Below are 17,833 nucleotides of genomic sequence, written 5' to 3'. Positions count from 1 at the left end.
ATCCACAGTGAACTACTTCCTGTGTGGTTACCTCAGGGAAAGTGTGCATTCAGGTAAATCCTGCATAGCTGCAGAGGTAAAACAAAGCATCCAGAGAGACTGCATCCATTCCAGTTTATATGCTAAGCGACGCTGTGTTTGGATTAAAAGGGATAAAGTGCATAAATGTTCTCTTCCTGGTGACCATCTAAGGAAGGTAATTCATAAATCTTAGATAATATGAAGAATATGTAATAAATTGTAATATTTGCACTTAACATCATTATTTTCAAAGATACTTGAATTTAAAGTGTCTCCATCATTATGGGACATCCTGTATAATGTAATAATTGCATAAAGATATTTAACTGTCCACAAAAGGACTGCATTGATTATAATGTAGGCTACAGATTAGGTACAGTGCAGACTTATGAAGATACTTGCAAAAAAGGTCATTTCTTTATTTAATATATAATCCTACTGATTAAAGACTATTTAGCAATGGAAACAAATATATCAACATAGAAAAGGTGCTAACCACTCTTTTTCAATAGGAACTAAACCACCACTTTATCTGAAGCGCCACAAATATGAATTACGGATTCTTCATGACCTCATTCCCTGTCATTTGTGCACCATTCGTGTATTTCTGATAGTTCGTGAGGTTTTAGATGATTAATACTGCGTTTTCCTCCATCAAGTATTACTTACATTCATGATAGCCGACTTACTCTTACTGTAAAGTGTGGTCCTCTGACAATTTCATGAAAGCCTCTTTACTAAGTAACCCCTTAAGAAACAAGATCCAGGCTTCTAGTCGTGCAAAAACTGGACGTTTACGGAGTCTCGTGAGCTTTTTTAAATCGTTGCTTCCCTCCCCAGTGCCAAGCTAGTTCTTCCTCCTTTTGCGCTGACGGTGGGCTAACTTTAGCTAAACCAACTCTACAAGTACAAGCACAAGTTTAACCTGAGTAAGACAGAGTTGACTAAGTGCGAGCTTTATTTAGATGATGTCTAAGATCACATGAAATCCAACAAACGCGTGGATTTCCCAACCGAAAAGCACTAAGGTTAGCTTTCCCTTAGCAGCTAGCTAATGTCAACTCCAGATTTATCACAACCGAGCGCTCCCCAGAGGAAAAATGTCAACCAGATAATATTTACACTCAAACAAACACATTCTGTGCTTTAGGTCTCCTTGCCATTGAGTTAAAATGACAAATACCCGAATCTGAATGCAGCTAGCTGCATTAGCTGAGCTGCTGCTTGACAGCTCCGTACCTCCATCAGGTATGTCGCTGACAGAGCCAATGCTGTTCTCGGTAAAAGGAGGAGTTGTTCGCGGCTGTCTCAGCGGCTCTCTTTGGTTGAAGAGCGGGGTCTTGCTGTCAGCGTCCCCAGCGCCCGTCATGAGTCCGGGGTCTGCTGGAAAATTACGGGATCTCCCTGCTCCGGGAGCTCGGTCGAAATTCTCGTTCATGACTGCTCGGTGTCAGCCTCGGCTCTTAATACAGCATCTGATATAAACGAAGATGTTCCGGTCGCCCTTCCAGCTGCCGTTTTCCGTGCGTAGCGGCAAGTGCTTGTGTTGTTTTTTTTTACTGTAAAACGCGTCCTATCTCTCTTTCATGGTGGCCTTTTCTCTATCGGATAGTATCAGTGTGTAATGCTACATAACTTTTTCGGCCACTTCCTTTAACAACAAACTTGCTGTCACTGATTATCCAGAATAAAAAAAATCTGCCTCCCTCTAGTGGCACGGAGTGGAAGTGGGCGCTGAAATAAATACCGTCTTGCAATGTGTTTTTTGAATGGATTACTGCACAAAGGCCTTGAAACATATATTTAACATTTATGGAACATCTGCAAATTTAAATGAAAATCCATTATATGAGAAAAACTAAATTCGCACAACTCTGCTTGGAATGTATATTTATTTCAATATTTGGCACCACCAGCTGTATTCTTCACACAATACGAACACTCTTAAGCAAGACTTCTTTAAGTGTTCTTTAGGAATATTTCTCCAGACTTCATGATGGATTTTCAAAGCTAGAAGCATTTGGGGGTCATAGTCATCCTAAAAATGGAGCCGCTGCCAATCAGATGCTTTTCAGTTGATTTGTTCCTTTTTGGTCTTCCTCTTTACATATTGATGACAATTTAAAGCATTGCTGATGAGGCTTCGATGAGCAGTATTTGGATCAACTGAAGGGCCAGATGGATCACTTTGTTCCTGTGTCAGGTCTTTGCTGGATTTTTCCTGGTTTCTTAATTACCTGATTTTCAGACGCTTTTCATCTGCTCTAGAATTATCATATGTTATTTATCCCTTCTTTCATCCTCCACTTGTCAAGTTTTGTTAAATTTTGTAAGGATTATTAATATTAATGTTAGCATTAGTAGCAGTAGTAATAGGAGTTACAAAGACAAACTCATTCAAATGCAGATATTTATACAAAATTTTAAATATGATAATGTCCTTGTAAGGAAGACTTCCCCCTTCCTACAATTATTTGTATTAAGTTGTACAGCACTTTAGGACTACCTTTCACTTTATTAAAAACACCTTAACTTGCACTTTATTTAGCGTCGCATTTTAAGCACATCAATAACATTTGCATACAAGAAGTTTAATTATTTATTGAATATTTATTGAGTATTTTAATAATTAGCCAGTAGACTTTGTTCCAGGTCCTGCACAGCTGCTCCTCATCAAGAAATGTGGCGGTTGTCTCTGAGGAGAAAAGAATTGTTACTAAGCAAAAGGTAAGGAGAACTAACGCAAATGTGTGCAAGGTCTAGAGGTAAAGGTAAAGGCGGTACAAAGAAGTGACTTACAGAGATGTGATGACTCACCTTCCCTTCCTCTGTGCTCTCCAGGATGTTTGGGCAAATGTTTCCCCAGGTGTCCAGATACCAGTTAAAGGTACCAGGAGAGGCCATTGGTCAAGGGAGTGTGGGGAATCTTTGATCTTGGGGTTTTGGTGTTTCTATAATGATGGTAAGGTTTAAGGGTAAAATGTAAAATATTTATTCATTTACATATTCAATACATATTCAAAATGTATGTCTATATGTATTTATTGAAATTGATGATATAATGTGGTGGAAGGTTGGGATTTGAGAACTCACCTGTTAATGGAATAATGGTTTAGCCTGTGACAGCTGAGAGTATTTAAGGCTGCCTAAGACAGGGTGATTGTTTTGTGAGAAGGCTTAACATATGAGTGATTGTCATGTCCTGAGAGCTATATGGTGAAAAAAAAAAAAAAACCTCTCACTGTAAATCCAGCTGTGAAAGGTTGCCCCGTTACACTCCTCATGTATGATGGATTGAAAACTCTGACAAAACTTACAAAGAGCTGCATATGGTTTTAGTTAGACTACAGGTTTTTTTTATTTCATTTCAAATGACAAAAATGTTTTGTCACGCTTTGTTTTAGTTTTCAGTTTAATTCTAGTTAACAGTGAAAATGTTAGAGGGAGTAATCATATTATTTGCTTATATTTGTAATAAAATGAACACAATATACTACCAGTATATTAATGTGACCATGACAAAAATGCTAACAAATTATAGGAGAAATCTTCGCATTCATAAGCGATTATGCTTTTGAATGTAGAGGTGCACACTGTCCAATTTGTTGTACGAAAATTGGACATGTTTTCTTTTTATACTAAAAGAAGGATTGTGTGAAATATGAATATCTTTTAACTTTTTTCCATCAGATTTGATATGTACTGAAAAAAAATCCACATCAGGCTTCAAGTTCCACGACAGATTCTTTTTCTGATAATTACCAGGAATTCAGGTGATGATGTTTGAAATTTCGTAGACATTAATTAATTATCTATAATTAGTTGCAGTTTTGTTTTCGGCGTCAGTTGCATTTAGAGAAAAAATGTTTCCAAAACTTTGTATGAAAATTTTCATTGCACATAAACTCATGCTTGGTTTGTTTGTTTGTTTTTTTAAAAAAAGACTATCTCCAAATAAATACTGAGGTCACAACGTGGTTGTCTGCACACAATAAGCACGTGCTGAAGGGCCTCATGTTGATCTAAAATGCTAGAAAATTATTTATCCATCTCAGAGGAAAGAGGAAAGGCTGTGAACCTGAACAACCCCCTCAGAAGTGCCTCTCCCAAGCTCACTCAGTAGCTGCCCGCTGCAAACATGTGTTCTACCAGACATCTCGGTGTAAGTATTCATTAGTTGTTTTAGCCTCCAGTCATTTTCCACTTGTTTCTCAAAGCTGGATCACATTATTCCACAGAGAATTCCAGTGCCAGAAATGCAGAGACCTGCTTTGATAGAAGATTACTGTGCCTATTTTGTGTTATTGCCGTTTTTTTTCCCTCGCCGTGCCAGTGTTTTGGAGAGAGTTCAAACATTCACAAGGGAATGCAGAAGATGACAAATGAATTGGATTTGTGTGTGTTTGTGTGTGGGTAAGTCAGTGGGGGTTGGGGTCAGCAGTACACATTATGTAGGTCAAATCCTCTGTTATTTATTTGACTGCATCTTTATCTCCTCATGCACAGCAATTAAGGACAAATCAAGAAAGAAAATGCTACTGTATGTGGTGTCATTAAACTCCTAGTGCATATCCGTGCTTTAGTTCTTATAAAGAAATATGGTTTGAGTCAATTCAGAATCACCTTTAAAACATTTGAAGTCTTTGGATGAAGTTGGGGATCAAGACATGCATGTATGTATTTGTATTTGTTCAAAAGTTGCACCCTAATTTCACCTTCTTAATCTTCATTTTTAGGTAACATTTATAGTTTATCTTCAAGACACTATTGTGAGTTTGGCTTCAGAGGTTCAATAGTCACACCATATTGCTCAGTTAACCTGTGAGAGCACACAGGGCCGTGCAGGGTGCAGAGATGTGCTCGGTTGGTCTTTACTAGTGGAATGCAATGCACCGCAGCATTCCTCAGTATAAATCACTCAGCGCAGTAACAGCCATTAAAGGACAATATACTAAGGCTATAGATCAGACCGCCTTTGTTGTTTTCACTCCTTCCGGTCTCTTTTCACACACCAAGCTGAATGAATTTAGGACTGAAGACAAAGGAAAACTTCTGAAGCCTTTCTCTCAGCTGTCTTCCTATAATCTTCCAATTTCTGATGCCCATCCAGAGATAGTTGTTTTAAAAGGCAGGATAAGCGAACACAAGGTCCGGAAGCCTGTGGTGTTAATGTTCTTCCTATGTTCTTTTGATCTGGGATTGAGGCAGCTGCCATTGATTAGTGTGTTTATGATTAGTGTGTAGATGATTACTGAAGGAAGTGGGTGGTCAGGCACAGGTCATATATTTTTTATGCACTTCTTTTGTATTTCCTTTCTTACATGCATACATTCAGATCCTCTTCCAAAGCCCATACAAACCCATGGGCAGCAATTTTTATATTCATAACCAGCTATCTTTACCAAGCAAGTCTTTTTGCAGTTGGAGAAGGTTGCAGCTTCCACAGTAATGGTCTGATATTAGAAAATGATGTCAACATCTACAGTCCATACCAGGGGAGTTTCCCCCCTCCCATTTTGTTGTGGTTGGTCTTGTGTTTTCAGTTTGTTTGTGCACTAATCATTAGTGCAATGGTTGCCACATGGTATATCTGGCTAGGAATTAATGGTTGCCTTTTGTCCCTTCTTTCCTACCTCAGAGACCCAGATAAGAATACCATGACTTGAACGTTTACCAGGGTCTCTCAGTACTTCTGGTAAACCTTACCATTTTTAATGCACTTCTCCCAGTCTTTGGAGTACCACAGAGGAACGTTCACTGCATTGCAGGGGAGAAATGGTACTTTTATTTTTCACATAATAGAGTTCTTATAAAACAAAAAGAATTCAAAGAAATGCTTGTGTTCCCCTTCAGTTAAATATTTCACAAAATAAATAAATCATTACAATTCAGGCAAAAACACAGTGGTTAAGTATCGAACATTTGCTTTAAATGTGTTCTATCCTTTATTATTTCCTGCTGCCGTGATAAACGGACTCACTGATTGTTTCCCACATCCTGAACATTTTCTGTTCTGTTTATGTGTCTCACAGGAGAATATGGATATAAATAACATCTTGAGATAATTCTGCATCTACTACAGTTTATTTAGTGAAACAGTAGCTTCGGTTGTGTCCACATCACACACTTAGTCCAGCTGCAAACTGTTTGGCACAGACAAAAAAAAAAAAAAAGAATAAGCATTGCATCTGTGTCAGTGAAAACACAGGTAACGCCATCTCCCAGAAAAGAAGAGACCACTTGTATGCATGACAGTGTTAGGCCTTTTTCTTTTAAAATCAAATGAGAGATTTCTCACTTTTCAGAGTTCTAAACCTCACATTTTCAGAGTTTCATATTGTCCCTCTCCAGCCGAGTGCACAGGTTCACACAACAGTTGGAAGAAAATGTGTGGCTGTGTTCTTCCTTCGGGTTTTCTTTCCTCTCATCGGCTTCCCCTGGCCGTTCAGACCCACAAACATCTGCCGCTTCCCATGCTTCCACTTGGCTGATGCGTACGTGTTGTAGCCGTTCTCCTCAATCCGCTCCTTCAGGGTGCAGTCGACACCAAACTCTCTCTGTAAAAAAGCAGGTATCATGTTGCAGTGTTATAGACTTAGCGTGTGAGGTTAAGACAAAACGCAGATTATTATCTTGTGCAAAATGCATTGTTGTCTGAGTGCCTATTTACTACTTCTACATTGCATGCTTTTCTGTGTGGGTGATTTGTGCGCGTTTTTAAAGCTGCATAGTTTTCTCAGTGGTTCACATGTGTGCACTGGTCTGGTTGTGATTCAGAGTTGACCCAGCAGTTGTAGAACTATAGATAAGGCTTCCTTTGATAAGGACTGAAGAAGCTAACACTAGCTCTCTCTCTCTGGAGCTTCCAGATTGACCTCTGACTCGGATACTAACCGCTCCGTACAGCTCTCCTTTCTTGCTGATAGCCAGATAGAAGTTGCTGCTTAGCCCTTTGATGGCCACCACTCCCACGTCCACTGATGTGATTTCCAGAATACCTAGGGATCAGCAAAAAGAAGGTGACATTAATATGTGTCAACATTAATAGTAGGCATGCTATTATGTCATGAACAACTGAATAAATGCTGTGGAGCAGAGTATAGAAGAATTAACACTCTGGCAGCGGTCACAAGCCACCCACATGAAGTGCAGATATAAACCTGGAGGAATCCACAGGTTTTTCAGTAATAGTATAATGAGTACCAGCATTTGTATTCTGTGACATTTACATGGGGAATGTGTGGGATTTCTGTGCAAGGTTACAATTATTCTTGGGCACATTTCTCATTTCTGATATTTTAAAGTTCCTTTACAGCCTACACCTGTATAAAAGATTCCAGCTGCTCAGGTCATTTAGTCTGAAGATTAATAGGTGGATTCCCCCCGGAGATTTCTCGGGTTGTTTATGTTGAGTTTGGTATTTAGCTTTCCAGGTCCCTGTGCAAATACGTCAGGTTTATTGTAAACTATTAGGGGAGGTTAATTTATACCTCAGCTAAAATGGATGTGTTTTTGCTGTAGACAGCTGTTGTTATTTGTGTGGTCTCAGTATCAAAGGTCGGAGAGCTATAACTTCCTAATGTGTCCTTTGACCACAGAACCCACTTGTCTCATCTCATGCCGGTGTGTGTGTGTGTTAGTGAACCCCACTGTTTCCCATGGGATGTTTGATTTCATGCCGCCCTCCCTACCTTCCTTTTCCCACTTCCTGTGAGCTGTTGTCATTTTACCCCAATTAACACCCATATGTGTATGTGCACACACACACACAGAGTGGGGGCGTGAACTCCAGAAAGTCAACGACATCCTTTGATCAGACCAGGGGCCCCTCCTCTGTCTGATGACTGTTTGTGTGGCACCCTGCTCTACTGTCAGACTCGCTCCAAAGTGGCTGGGGGGAGGGGGGGCTGCCAGCCTTGGACCTGAGTGGACAGCAGAGGATGCAGGTGTGCCCAAAAGAACAATCCCTCTGTTAAATATACAGCAGCTTCTCTCCTCGTCCGTGAGGTCTTGACTGTATCAATTTCTAGTTCAAACAGCGGCACCTCAGGGCAGTGGGGTCTGAAGCTGCAAGGCGGTGTTGGGGACTGTGACACAACGGTCATTGAAGATCTGAGAAGAGCTGGTTTCTGTATGGGATCGGATGTCGGGTATGGAGTGAGGATGTAAGACAATCTATGGCAGTCTCTGGCTGCTCTGTAAACATGGGAGTGATGAAAGGAAGGAGAACAGAGGAGGACAGAGGAGCCATGACAGTGAGACTGGGGGTGGAGTGAGGATTAGAAAGGCTGTAATGATCACTGATCAAAGTAAGCCACCGGAGGCAGGGGCGAGACAGGTTGTATATACACACATGCACTAATGCACTCTCTCACTCACTAACTCACTCACACACACGGAAAAGCACACACATACACACACATACACATATATATGCACAGTTGTTTTGAAGCAGGTGAATGTGCACTTGCATATAACACACTAACTCAGCTTGGCTGTGAAACTACTACAAAATCTCCATACTCTGCTCTGTGCTGAAAGGCTAAATGCTTATGTAGACCCACAATAGGGAAGTAATAAGGTCATGGCTGCCAATGTGGGAAAATGTGCTCATCGTTTAGCTTTATTTACGCTGTTAATGGGATAGTATTGCTTCGTATGGGGTTTATTTTACAAACCCCTTTTAAAATGTAGCCTAAAGTAAGCCAGCCAGGTTCAGCAGTTTTTCTCTTGCAAGCTTTTTGCGCCTAATGTGTGGCTTATTCGATACGCTCTGGTGGGAGTTACAGCAGTAAATGGTGCGTTGTTTGTGGAATGGAGGTAGATGTTGCCAGTAAGAATTAGCAGTGGTTTTTCCACAGCGGGGAGCCAAAAGAATATGTGCTTTGCAGCTTAGCATTGTTATTCTTTCTCACTCTTAAACTTCTTTTTTTCAAAATAGATGTTCTGGTTTTGAATAAAGCAGTATTTGGGCAGATAAGTCAGGATTAAAATGTTGATTGTTATCATTTCCATGCAGAAAAATAGAACAGAGTGAGGCGTAAATCAGGAAATATAGTAATAACACTTGATAAGGACCACACTCAGTGTATTTACATGGAAAGGAACCTTTTTACTACCTTTGAGAAAAGCTATTGGCTACATCTCCCTCCTCAGACCTCCATAAGAGCACCATCTGGGTTTTTTTTTTTTTTTTTTCAAGTAAAAGGTCGCTGCTATATTTAAAGAAATTATTTATACAATATTCACAGGATATGCCAAGAACTGTCTTGTGCACATGGCCTGGTTCCTTTAGCCTTCCTCTTTCTTGAGACACACACACATAGACACACACACTGGCCCAATACAAGTATACATAGAGTCTTTACATGCTCAACCTTTCACACCATCACAGCCATGGATAGTTAGCCAGACTTTATTTATTTATTTATTACCACAAAGCCTTTCCCTGAGTCTTGTTTAGCAATGTTTTACTCAGAGCTGCTAGATGTCTTTAAATTTTAAGACGGCTCTGCTGTGCTTAGGCCACGCAGCTACTTAGCTGACTTTAACACAGTCTGCCTTCCTTTTCTCCTTGCTTCTCTGTAACCTCAGCAAAGGCTCACAGTGGGTTGGAAAACCATGTGGGACAGTTTTGCACTGGCATCCCCATAAATCTGTGGGAGGCATGCTGCTCCTTGCAGGGCCACAGGGAGCCCCCCCAAAACAGCTTGCAGATAAATTAATTTAGATTAATTAATTAAAGTTTGACAAATTTAAATGTAGGGTGCCTTTGCATTTCAATTTCTGATTTCAAAAAACTTTTTTCCAGTACTTGGAAAGAAAATGTGATATTTTGTCACTTCAAGGGATCATCAAGGGTCTACAAAGGACGTCAGTCCAGGGATCATGTCTAGCCTCAGGGGCTAGAGCGAAGACTGAAGCTGCTGTTGTGTAGTATTCTTTACCATGTGAACCTGATATGTGGGCACATAATCCATACAGTGTCCTCAGACCCCCTTAGGACACAGCTTTGTGATGGCACCACCATTGATATACTGAAGATGAACGGCTTTGATGTGGCCACAATAATATTCAGGCATGTCATTCATGACTTTGTACCTCTAGAGAATCTCACTTTCACCTCCCTGCCTGAACCTCAATTCATTGCTAATTCAGACTTACCTTTGAAAAAAGCAATGCACGGGGGGGGGGGTGGATTTTTGGGTCAGTAAAAAGGAAGACAGAGGGATAAATTATCTCAGAAAGATACATAAACTTTAGAGTGACTTTACACCAGACTTCCTTGCACCACTTCAGTTTTACTACTTAAAGGAAACTGCTAACAAAAGCAACAGTAAAGGCATCACAGTGTAATATGGTCAGGAAATAAAGCTGCTTCTGTCATGACCTTGTCAAAACAAACATCTCCCCTGACATTTTGCCTCCTGTGCCATTTCCCCCAAAGTCACTTTGATTGAAAGTGCGGTTTAGCTCTCCCAAGAGGAACGTTAAAACTTCGGGATACACTTACTATGGAATTGCAAAACAGAGAGAAAAAAAAGGTATATAACAACAACTAAGTGGGATATATGTGTGTGTGTGTGTGTGTGTGTTTGTTTGAGCACATGTGCTGCTGTTGGGTACCATAAGATCACACCCACTGGACCATGTGATTGCCTGCTGGTTGATAGGCACACACACGTTGCTCAGTGGGAATGCTGGGAGACTAATGAGAATGCTATTTTACTGACTTATACACTGAAACATACAACATGTAATCACTTTAAAGACATGTTTCTCTGAGCGAGGACGTCAAGCTGCTTTAAACAAATGTCTGATCTGTGACTGAGGGTGTGTAATTTGCGTGATGCTGGCGGGCAGAAGGCAATCTGAGTGGGAGAGTCATAGCGAAACAACCGAAGAGAAGCAAAAAGGGTCTAAAAGCATCAATGAGCTGGGCATTCATATCCTCCCCCTGCCACAGCCCTGTTCTTTCTATGGATGTTATCAATGCTGTTTACCCTGGGCTGTGAAGACTGCCTGATAATGGCTGGGTTATCTGCTCCTGCTCCTTTTTAGACCATCTGAGAGCTACCATCATTGTGCTGAGTGTTTAGACAGGAGAGATATCAGTGGGATGTCTGGTTTAAAACAAAAAGACAACTCAAATTAGGATTGCTTCCTCTAAACTACCAGTGAATGAACTGCCAACCGGTTCATTCGCGTAACATGAAAGGATCACGTTTTTCCTTTAAACTCACCATTTACAGGTAGCAGCACAAGTTATATTTCTATAGGTACAATCTACATATTTACTTTGGTGTTACATAGGATATAGATGCAGATAGACAGAAAGATGTAAATGTATGTTTTAAATAAACTGTCAGGATCTAAGTTCTCATTTAATATGGTTTCTTGTTACTAGAAATGTCCCACTTAAAGACTTCATCAGGTGCTTTTGTCACATTTGATATATTAATACAAAATGAAGGCAAAGGTTTGGGCTATAGAGCTTAAAAATTTGATATCACACTCACAATTTAAAAGGTAAAATTAATTCGAATATTTCAGGCTAAATGAGCCTTGGATAGGGTCACACAGATCACTTCTTGGCTCTGATTCACTCTTCTTTACCTACTTTTGTTAATTGAAAGGGTTACTTACTGAAGGGGTCGTCCTTGATTTTGGTTCCATTGACTTTTCCATTCTTATCGATCCTCAGGAAAAACCTCTGGAAAGAGAACAGCTTTCTCCTTCGTATGTCCCCTAGTAGATGATTGTAACTGCGCACATGCCTCCCCTGTGCTCCCCCAGTCCGACCCACAGGGCCCCCATTGGCTCTGGCTCTAGAGATCAGCTCAGCTTCAGAAATGTTCACTGGAGCTCTGAGAGTCCGTGGGCTGGAGACCCTATCTGTGTCACGGTGGAACTGATGGCAGGCAGCCTCATGCAGGGATAATAAAAAAACCAACAGGGTGACTAGTACAGGAAAAGCCGGGGTGATAAGCAGTGCTGATGACCGTAGTCTGAAGGTGGCCCCAGAGCCTGAACGAGCCCCTAACCCAGCCCTGGAGCAGGACGAGGCAGAGGCAGCCTTACTCCCTCCAGCAGTCCATCTGATCATGGTAGTGTGCTGTGAGGAGGACTAGAGGCAGCCTCGGAGCTTGGGACATGCTGCTGGGGGTGAAGATTGCCTGAGAAGGCAGGGAGGGAAGCCCTCCACAGACCAGAGTGAAGGTGTCCCTGCACAGTGTCCAAACTATTCAGCGCAGGTATAAAAATGTCAAGATATCCTTCTGGGTGATTTTTTTTTTGATTATGTAATTTCAGTAAGTCTCTATTTTCCAAGCTGGTACTCCACTCCGTTCTCTTCTCCACTGCTGCAAGGTTTTATGCTGGTTATCAAAACTTCCAAGTCTGTTTTGGAAAACATCTCAGTCTAAATGAACAAAGATTAAAGAAAAAAAGAAAAGAAAGTGAAAAAAGCAGGCAGACTATGTGTGCATTCTGGTGAAAATCTGTTTTTGTTCCCCCTGCACTTTTCCACAGTTTTACTAATTCTTCTTAAATTGTTTGTGAACTTTTAACTCTTGCTCAAAGGGGCTCCGGTGTAAGCCTTTTAGTCCCAGACTGCTTTTCAACTTAACAAGAAAAAAAAGATAAGAAAAAACTAATAAAAACAAATATCCAGTTGAGAAAATGTAATAGTATCCATGTAGAAAGGTATCTAAAATCTGGTAAAAGTCTTTAGTTCCACTGAAATAAAAAAAAAAAAGAAAAAATGGTACCACCACACCATTTACCTGTTCCAAGCTGCTAAACTCCACATGTGCAGGAAAACATTTCCAGATTTTACTCTGAGGACGAAAAACAGGATTCAAGACTTAAATAGGAAGGTTGGTCAGTCCAGGCGAATATCTGTCCTCTTTGGGTGCCCAGCTCCTCTCGCTCTCTCCTCATTTAGCTCTCTCTCTCTCTCTCTCTCTCTCTCTCTCTCTCTCTCTCTCTCTCTCTCTCTCCACCCCATGACTCCACCTTCACACAGCATCGAGGTAACGGTCTGGGGAGGTCTCTTTTTTTTTTTGGCTGGATTGAGTCAGAATTTTTCACCTCTTCTACTTTATTTGAGAATTCCTCACTGAAGATTGATCACTGAAAAATGACTTTATGTCGTGTGTAGCTGTGTGTGACTCTTAGTTATTTGATCCCTCCTTCCTTTACTCAACCCCCCCACGCCCCTCCTCACATATGGGAACAAGTACTGGTCTGCATGTGTGTCGATGTGGTGCTTATGTACAAGCAAGTCTAACTTATGAGAGTGGGTGAGAGGTGATAAAGGGGGTTTACCTTCATAGATGCTACCGACCAGGAAGAAGCTGCCTGGTGGCGTTGGATCTTTCCCTACAGCTACAGATTACACTGGTGATTGGTTTATTGGTTAATGAAAGATCTGTCAGGAGTTTTTTTGTGTGTATTGGATGTAAAAAAGGGGGCCTACAAAGGGCTGTATAATTGAGTGTGAAGTAGATAAGTATTACAAACTGAAAATGAATTCACTTGCTCCTCATTAAGGTGATAATCCTGACAAGTGTCCTTCCTCCTCTACAGATTAAAATCATATTAAGTTACAAGTCTGGATGCTGCCTTATCACTACCATCTTTCTAATGCCTCTCTTCTTCCTTCAAGGCACTTTATCGTAGAGTGTTATCTCCCCTGCAGTGCTGTAATGCAATGAAGTTCTCCAGTTTCACTCACCAGACCTCTATTCCTCTGTGACTCAGGTGTCATAGTGGACATCAGCCAACAAGACTGTCTTACGAAGCATTATTTGCTCCTAAAGGCAAGACAGGGACAGAATGGACAATGTCATAGTGGACTAGGCAACAATGTAGAATATGTGCAGTGAATGTGCAAAATATTAGGGACGGTCAGTCGTCTCACGAAGCACATCGATGCTGAAACTCCAGATCACAATATATCAAGTGTTACGAGTTTTGTTTGATTGTCTGTTGTGTGTGTTTTGGACATAAAATCAAAACTAGCTGAGCTTTTGCAGATTATTATGAGGTTAACCATTATCAAGGACCATAAAGTAGCATTTTAACAATCCAGCATGATAAACAAAATTTGCTGCTGGGACTCTTATCTATTTTCCCTGATCCTCTTCTTTTTAATGTCAGCATATTTCCTGGTCCCAGCTTTTTTTCCCTTAAGTCCTCAATTTTAGGGCCTGCTTTAATGTCTGTCAGCGGTCCATGGCCAGAGAAGCAGTTTGGCTTCAATTCTGGTCTTGGTTTTATCTGAGGTTGCAAACAAAACAGTGTTATCAGCAGTTCCTTTGTGGCGTCCGCTCCTTCTGTGATAACCTGAATCCACGTAGTGGACATAGGGGATCAAGGACATGTGCACAAATAATTCCATGTACATTTGCATATATCTACAATGTATTAAATTTAATGATGAATGAAAATGTTCCACTGATTGGCTCAAACAACTTAGAAGCACTTAAATGATGCAGAATATATGAATAAATACTGTATGTCCTGCTAATTAGACAATGACATACTAAATTTAAATGCTACCAAGGGGTAATATACAAGCTTGTAGATTATTTCACTTACAGCTAAGACCAGTTTTACACTTTATGCATTTAATAATCCCCCCCCAAAATTCACATTGAAAGCGTGCATTACATTTTCAAATGCTGTTAAACCTTTAGAGATGTAACAGTCTAAAACGCTGCAGAAATACCTACAGGTCTAACATGATTGTCATCTGTGGATGCCTCAGAGGGATGTAGGCTTCAAATGATGTTGACAGACTCATAAGATTTGGAGGATTTCTTTAGAGGCCAAGGAGCAAATTCTTTGTAAACACAACCATAACTGTCTTTTTCTTTTCCAGCTAAATGCAATATAAGTGAGATTTGCAGGGCCTGGAGACAGACTCATCTCTTCTCTTCGATCTACAGCTTTAGCATTTAGTTTTATCTTTATAGATCTATCTCCCCGAATTGCATTTCAAAGTTCAAGACAAAAAATAATAGAACAGACAAATGTTCTTCTGATCCTTCCCTACAGGCTGTAGCTCTAGCTCTGTGTTTACACTGTTCTCAAAAGTAAAAACATAATTACAATAAAAGCAAATACCGGAAATTTAAACGCATTAGAGGAGATTTGATTTCACACAGCTCCAATTGCCAAAAAGCAAAATGAATCAAGGTGACACACATGGAAGAGATTCATTTTATTGTTTTTACCATGTAATTGTAACATTTTCACATGATACGGCTCTTTTGTTTCTGCACTGACAAAGCACATCAGCTGGCTCTTTACTCTGATTTGTTTTAGATTTCACATTTAAAAATCGGGCCATACAACGGACAAGATGACACAATAATCACACTTGCTGATTATTCAGTGACCAACATTTGTACTAGAAAGAAAGCACAGAAACAGTATTACTTGTAGCTGCAATATTAGTACACTGGAGCAACATGGGCTTCAAAACAGAATATTTGTGTATTACAAGTAGACTTACTTTTGGCAGTGTTCTAGGTGAAACACTATTTGATATTTCAAAATGTTTCCCTTTTACTTTAAAAGGTTAATGCATTTTTATTTAAATTAGCATTCTGTGTTTACATTTTTTGCGTATGTTTTCCTCTGAGCATGCACTTGGCAACAGTGGGAAAGAAAAGCTCCCTTTTAACAGGAAGAAACCTCCGGGAGAAGCAGCACAGGGATGCAATTGATACACATCAGTTAATCAATAATTATGCTATAATATGTTTATGATTCTGAAAAGTACAATTCTCCATCCTGAGTATGTTTATTTGAGATAATATAAATACTGAATAGATTTTATATTTATATTATATTTTACAACTTTCACACTATTAAACTACTTAAATAGAATTCTGTCTTCTAGAAAGTAAAAAAAAAAATTGGAATACTTTTTTTCCACTTAGCAAAACATGCCTAAAGTCTGGCCACTTTACACATAATAAGTCTAGCAAAGTTTTTCTTTGCCAATTTTCTACTCGGATTTTATTTCTAATTAAATATTGTAATCATCTTTAAACAGCAATGTCAAACTCATTTTGGACCACAGGCCACAAACAGCTCACTTTGACCTTAAGTGTGCCAAACCAGTCAGTCTGTCAGTGTAAAGCAGTTTAATAAAAGAATAAATTAGCCCTTTATCATCAACAGTTCATTTCTCTTTTTCTACATGATAAAGAAATGCTGCTGTCGTAAATGGAAGAGATGTCAGCATGAATTTTAAATTGTAAGAAACAGACATGTTAAATTAAAGAAAAAGTTAAGGAAACTAATTTCCTATAGTGTCCCGGTCCTGACATAACAAAACTTATTAATTTACAGAAAATTCACTTTTTTTCTTTACTAGTGACCCCCTATAAAAAATTAGAAATTTCTACGAGCGATAGTAAAAAAACAGGAATGTTTCTGTCATTTAAATATGTATCTATTACTTACTATAGTCTAGTATGAATGACCACAGGGTATGTGTTTATCAGGAGGAAAAGCCGTGAAAGAAAAACTGAAAATGCAATGAGCAGTCCAACGTCTTTACATTTTCCTGTGGGCCGGTTTGGAGTCTTTGGCGGCTGAATCTGAATCATATTTTTTGACAGCCCTGTCAAAAAATGTAGCACTTATTTGAACATAGGAGTTATATTGTTGGTATATCAATATAAGTTAGAGGTTCTTATTTTTTGTTGCATGCCAAGTGGAGCAATTCCACCCCAGTGGTGAGTTGTTGAAGTCAATTCTGGCCCATTTTGCTATAATTTTGACCTTTATGGCAGGTGGATTGGCAGTATGGTCCGATCCATTTTTCTGTATCACATTAACAAGTTCCACTGTGGAAATGCACTTTATTCATATCATATGTCCCTGATTCTGCTTGGCCTCACTGTGGGAATAATGACCCCTCCTCTTTGGTACACCATCATTAAGCAGATGTTTTACAAAGAAAATCACCACACTCTCAGTTACTTAAACTCAAGTCCATATGTGGTCCATGAAGGAATTAAACTCGCAAACCGCTACACTGGCCTGTGGGAACTGTGTGTGTGTAAACGCGTGTCTGTATTCCCTGGGGCCTGCACTGTGTGTGCTGGGTCAGAGGAGGCCAAGGCTTTAATAAAGGAACACGCCTGGTACAGAGATACCAGTCTAACTGCCTGGGGACATGCAACCTGATGGGGTCCAGATGAAAGTCACCACACTGAACTTCTTCCTTCAAAAACAGCCAATTGGTGTAGGGATTACATAGAACTGCCTTCTTCCTCAAGCCTGTGCTTTGGTTTACTCTGGGATTTGAGGGCTAAGCAACTAGATTAGAGAAACATTCTCTTTTAATGATAGCTTTTGATAGATCACAGGAAACTGTGTTACTTCACGTTCCAAGCAGATAACTTGCTAACATTTGCCGGGCTCATACGGGAGGCCTCGTTTTCCCCTTGGTCATCAAATGTAAATATTTCATGTGTTCCTGGCTGTTGTGTTGAAGGGGGTGTCTGGTAACCCACAAGATGAGGTTGCTGTTTCCTGCTTTGCAGTGATCCATAGATATTTGTCGTGTTATCTCCCCGGTCATGAACAGGACTTACATCATCCTCCTGTGCTGAGTGTCAGTTTCAGCAGGGCAGAGGAATTTATTTACAGGTCAGTCACTGATGATCAACTGATCCACACAGAGATGTCTTGTGACTTTTGCAGGGTAATATGGGGTGACAGTGCATTTTATTAACTATACCTTTCACCGCACCGAGGAATATAATGGCAAACAATATTACCATAC

At 40.0% G+C, this 17,833-nt stretch overlaps 2 protein-coding genes across 3 annotated transcripts in view; both read right to left on the bottom strand.

Annotated features, from left to right (window-relative positions):
- paip1 (poly(A) binding protein interacting protein 1) overlaps nucleotides 1-1,684 on the bottom strand; it is an 8,525-nt gene extending 6,841 nt beyond the window's left edge. Inside the window, exon 1 of the mRNA XM_005924440.3 lies at nucleotides 1,261-1,684. Within this exon, the coding sequence (XP_005924502.1) occupies nucleotides 1,261-1,459 (199 nt within the window). The 5' untranslated portion in view covers nucleotides 1,460-1,684. The remainder of the gene's footprint in view (nucleotides 1-1,260) is intronic.
- Nucleotides 1,685-5,374: 3,690 nt separating this feature from the next.
- On the bottom strand, nucleotides 5,375-13,172 carry fgf10b (fibroblast growth factor 10b). Of its 2 annotated transcripts, XM_014334250.2 has the most exons (4): nucleotides 12,807-13,172; nucleotides 11,668-12,442; nucleotides 6,916-7,019; nucleotides 5,375-6,578 (listed from the first exon to the last, which is right to left on the bottom strand). In XM_014334250.2, exons 2-4 carry the CDS (start codon nucleotides 12,125-12,127, stop codon nucleotides 6,387-6,389), a joined length of 756 nt encoding a protein of 251 aa, XP_014189736.1. In that variant the 5' UTR covers nucleotides 12,128-12,442; nucleotides 12,807-13,172; the 3' UTR covers nucleotides 5,375-6,386. The 2 variants fall into 2 exon arrangements, with proteins under 2 accessions (XP_014189736.1, XP_005924585.1); XM_005924523.3 differs by having other exon boundaries at nucleotides 11,668-13,172.
- Nucleotides 13,173-17,833: the final 4,661 nt, after the last annotated feature.

The sequence above is a fragment of the Haplochromis burtoni genome, unplaced genomic scaffold (assembly GCF_018398535.1).
Source record: "Haplochromis burtoni strain Fernald_Lab_line unplaced genomic scaffold, NCSU_Asbu1 Contig_54, whole genome shotgun sequence".
NCBI classification, from domain to species: domain Eukaryota; kingdom Metazoa; phylum Chordata; class Actinopteri; order Cichliformes; family Cichlidae; genus Haplochromis; species Haplochromis burtoni.
This window is presented reverse-complemented; position numbering and strand designations above follow the sequence as displayed.

What these genes read in the sequence shown, in the direction of transcription:
- fgf10b (XM_005924523.3), bottom strand. Translation starts at nt 12,127, where the DNA reads ATGATCAGATGGACTGCTGGAGGGAGTAAGGCTGCCTCTGCCTCGTCC. An exon ending in AATCAAGGACGACCCCTTCA is followed by an intron (nt 7,020 to 11,667) that starts GTAAGTAACCCT and finishes GCTGATCCCTAG; the next exon opens with GTATTCTGGAAATCACATCA. An exon ending in AAGGAGAGCTGTACGGAGCG is followed by an intron (nt 6,579 to 6,915) that starts GTTAGTATCCGA and finishes GCTTTTTTACAG; the next exon opens with AGAGAGTTTGGTGTCGACTG.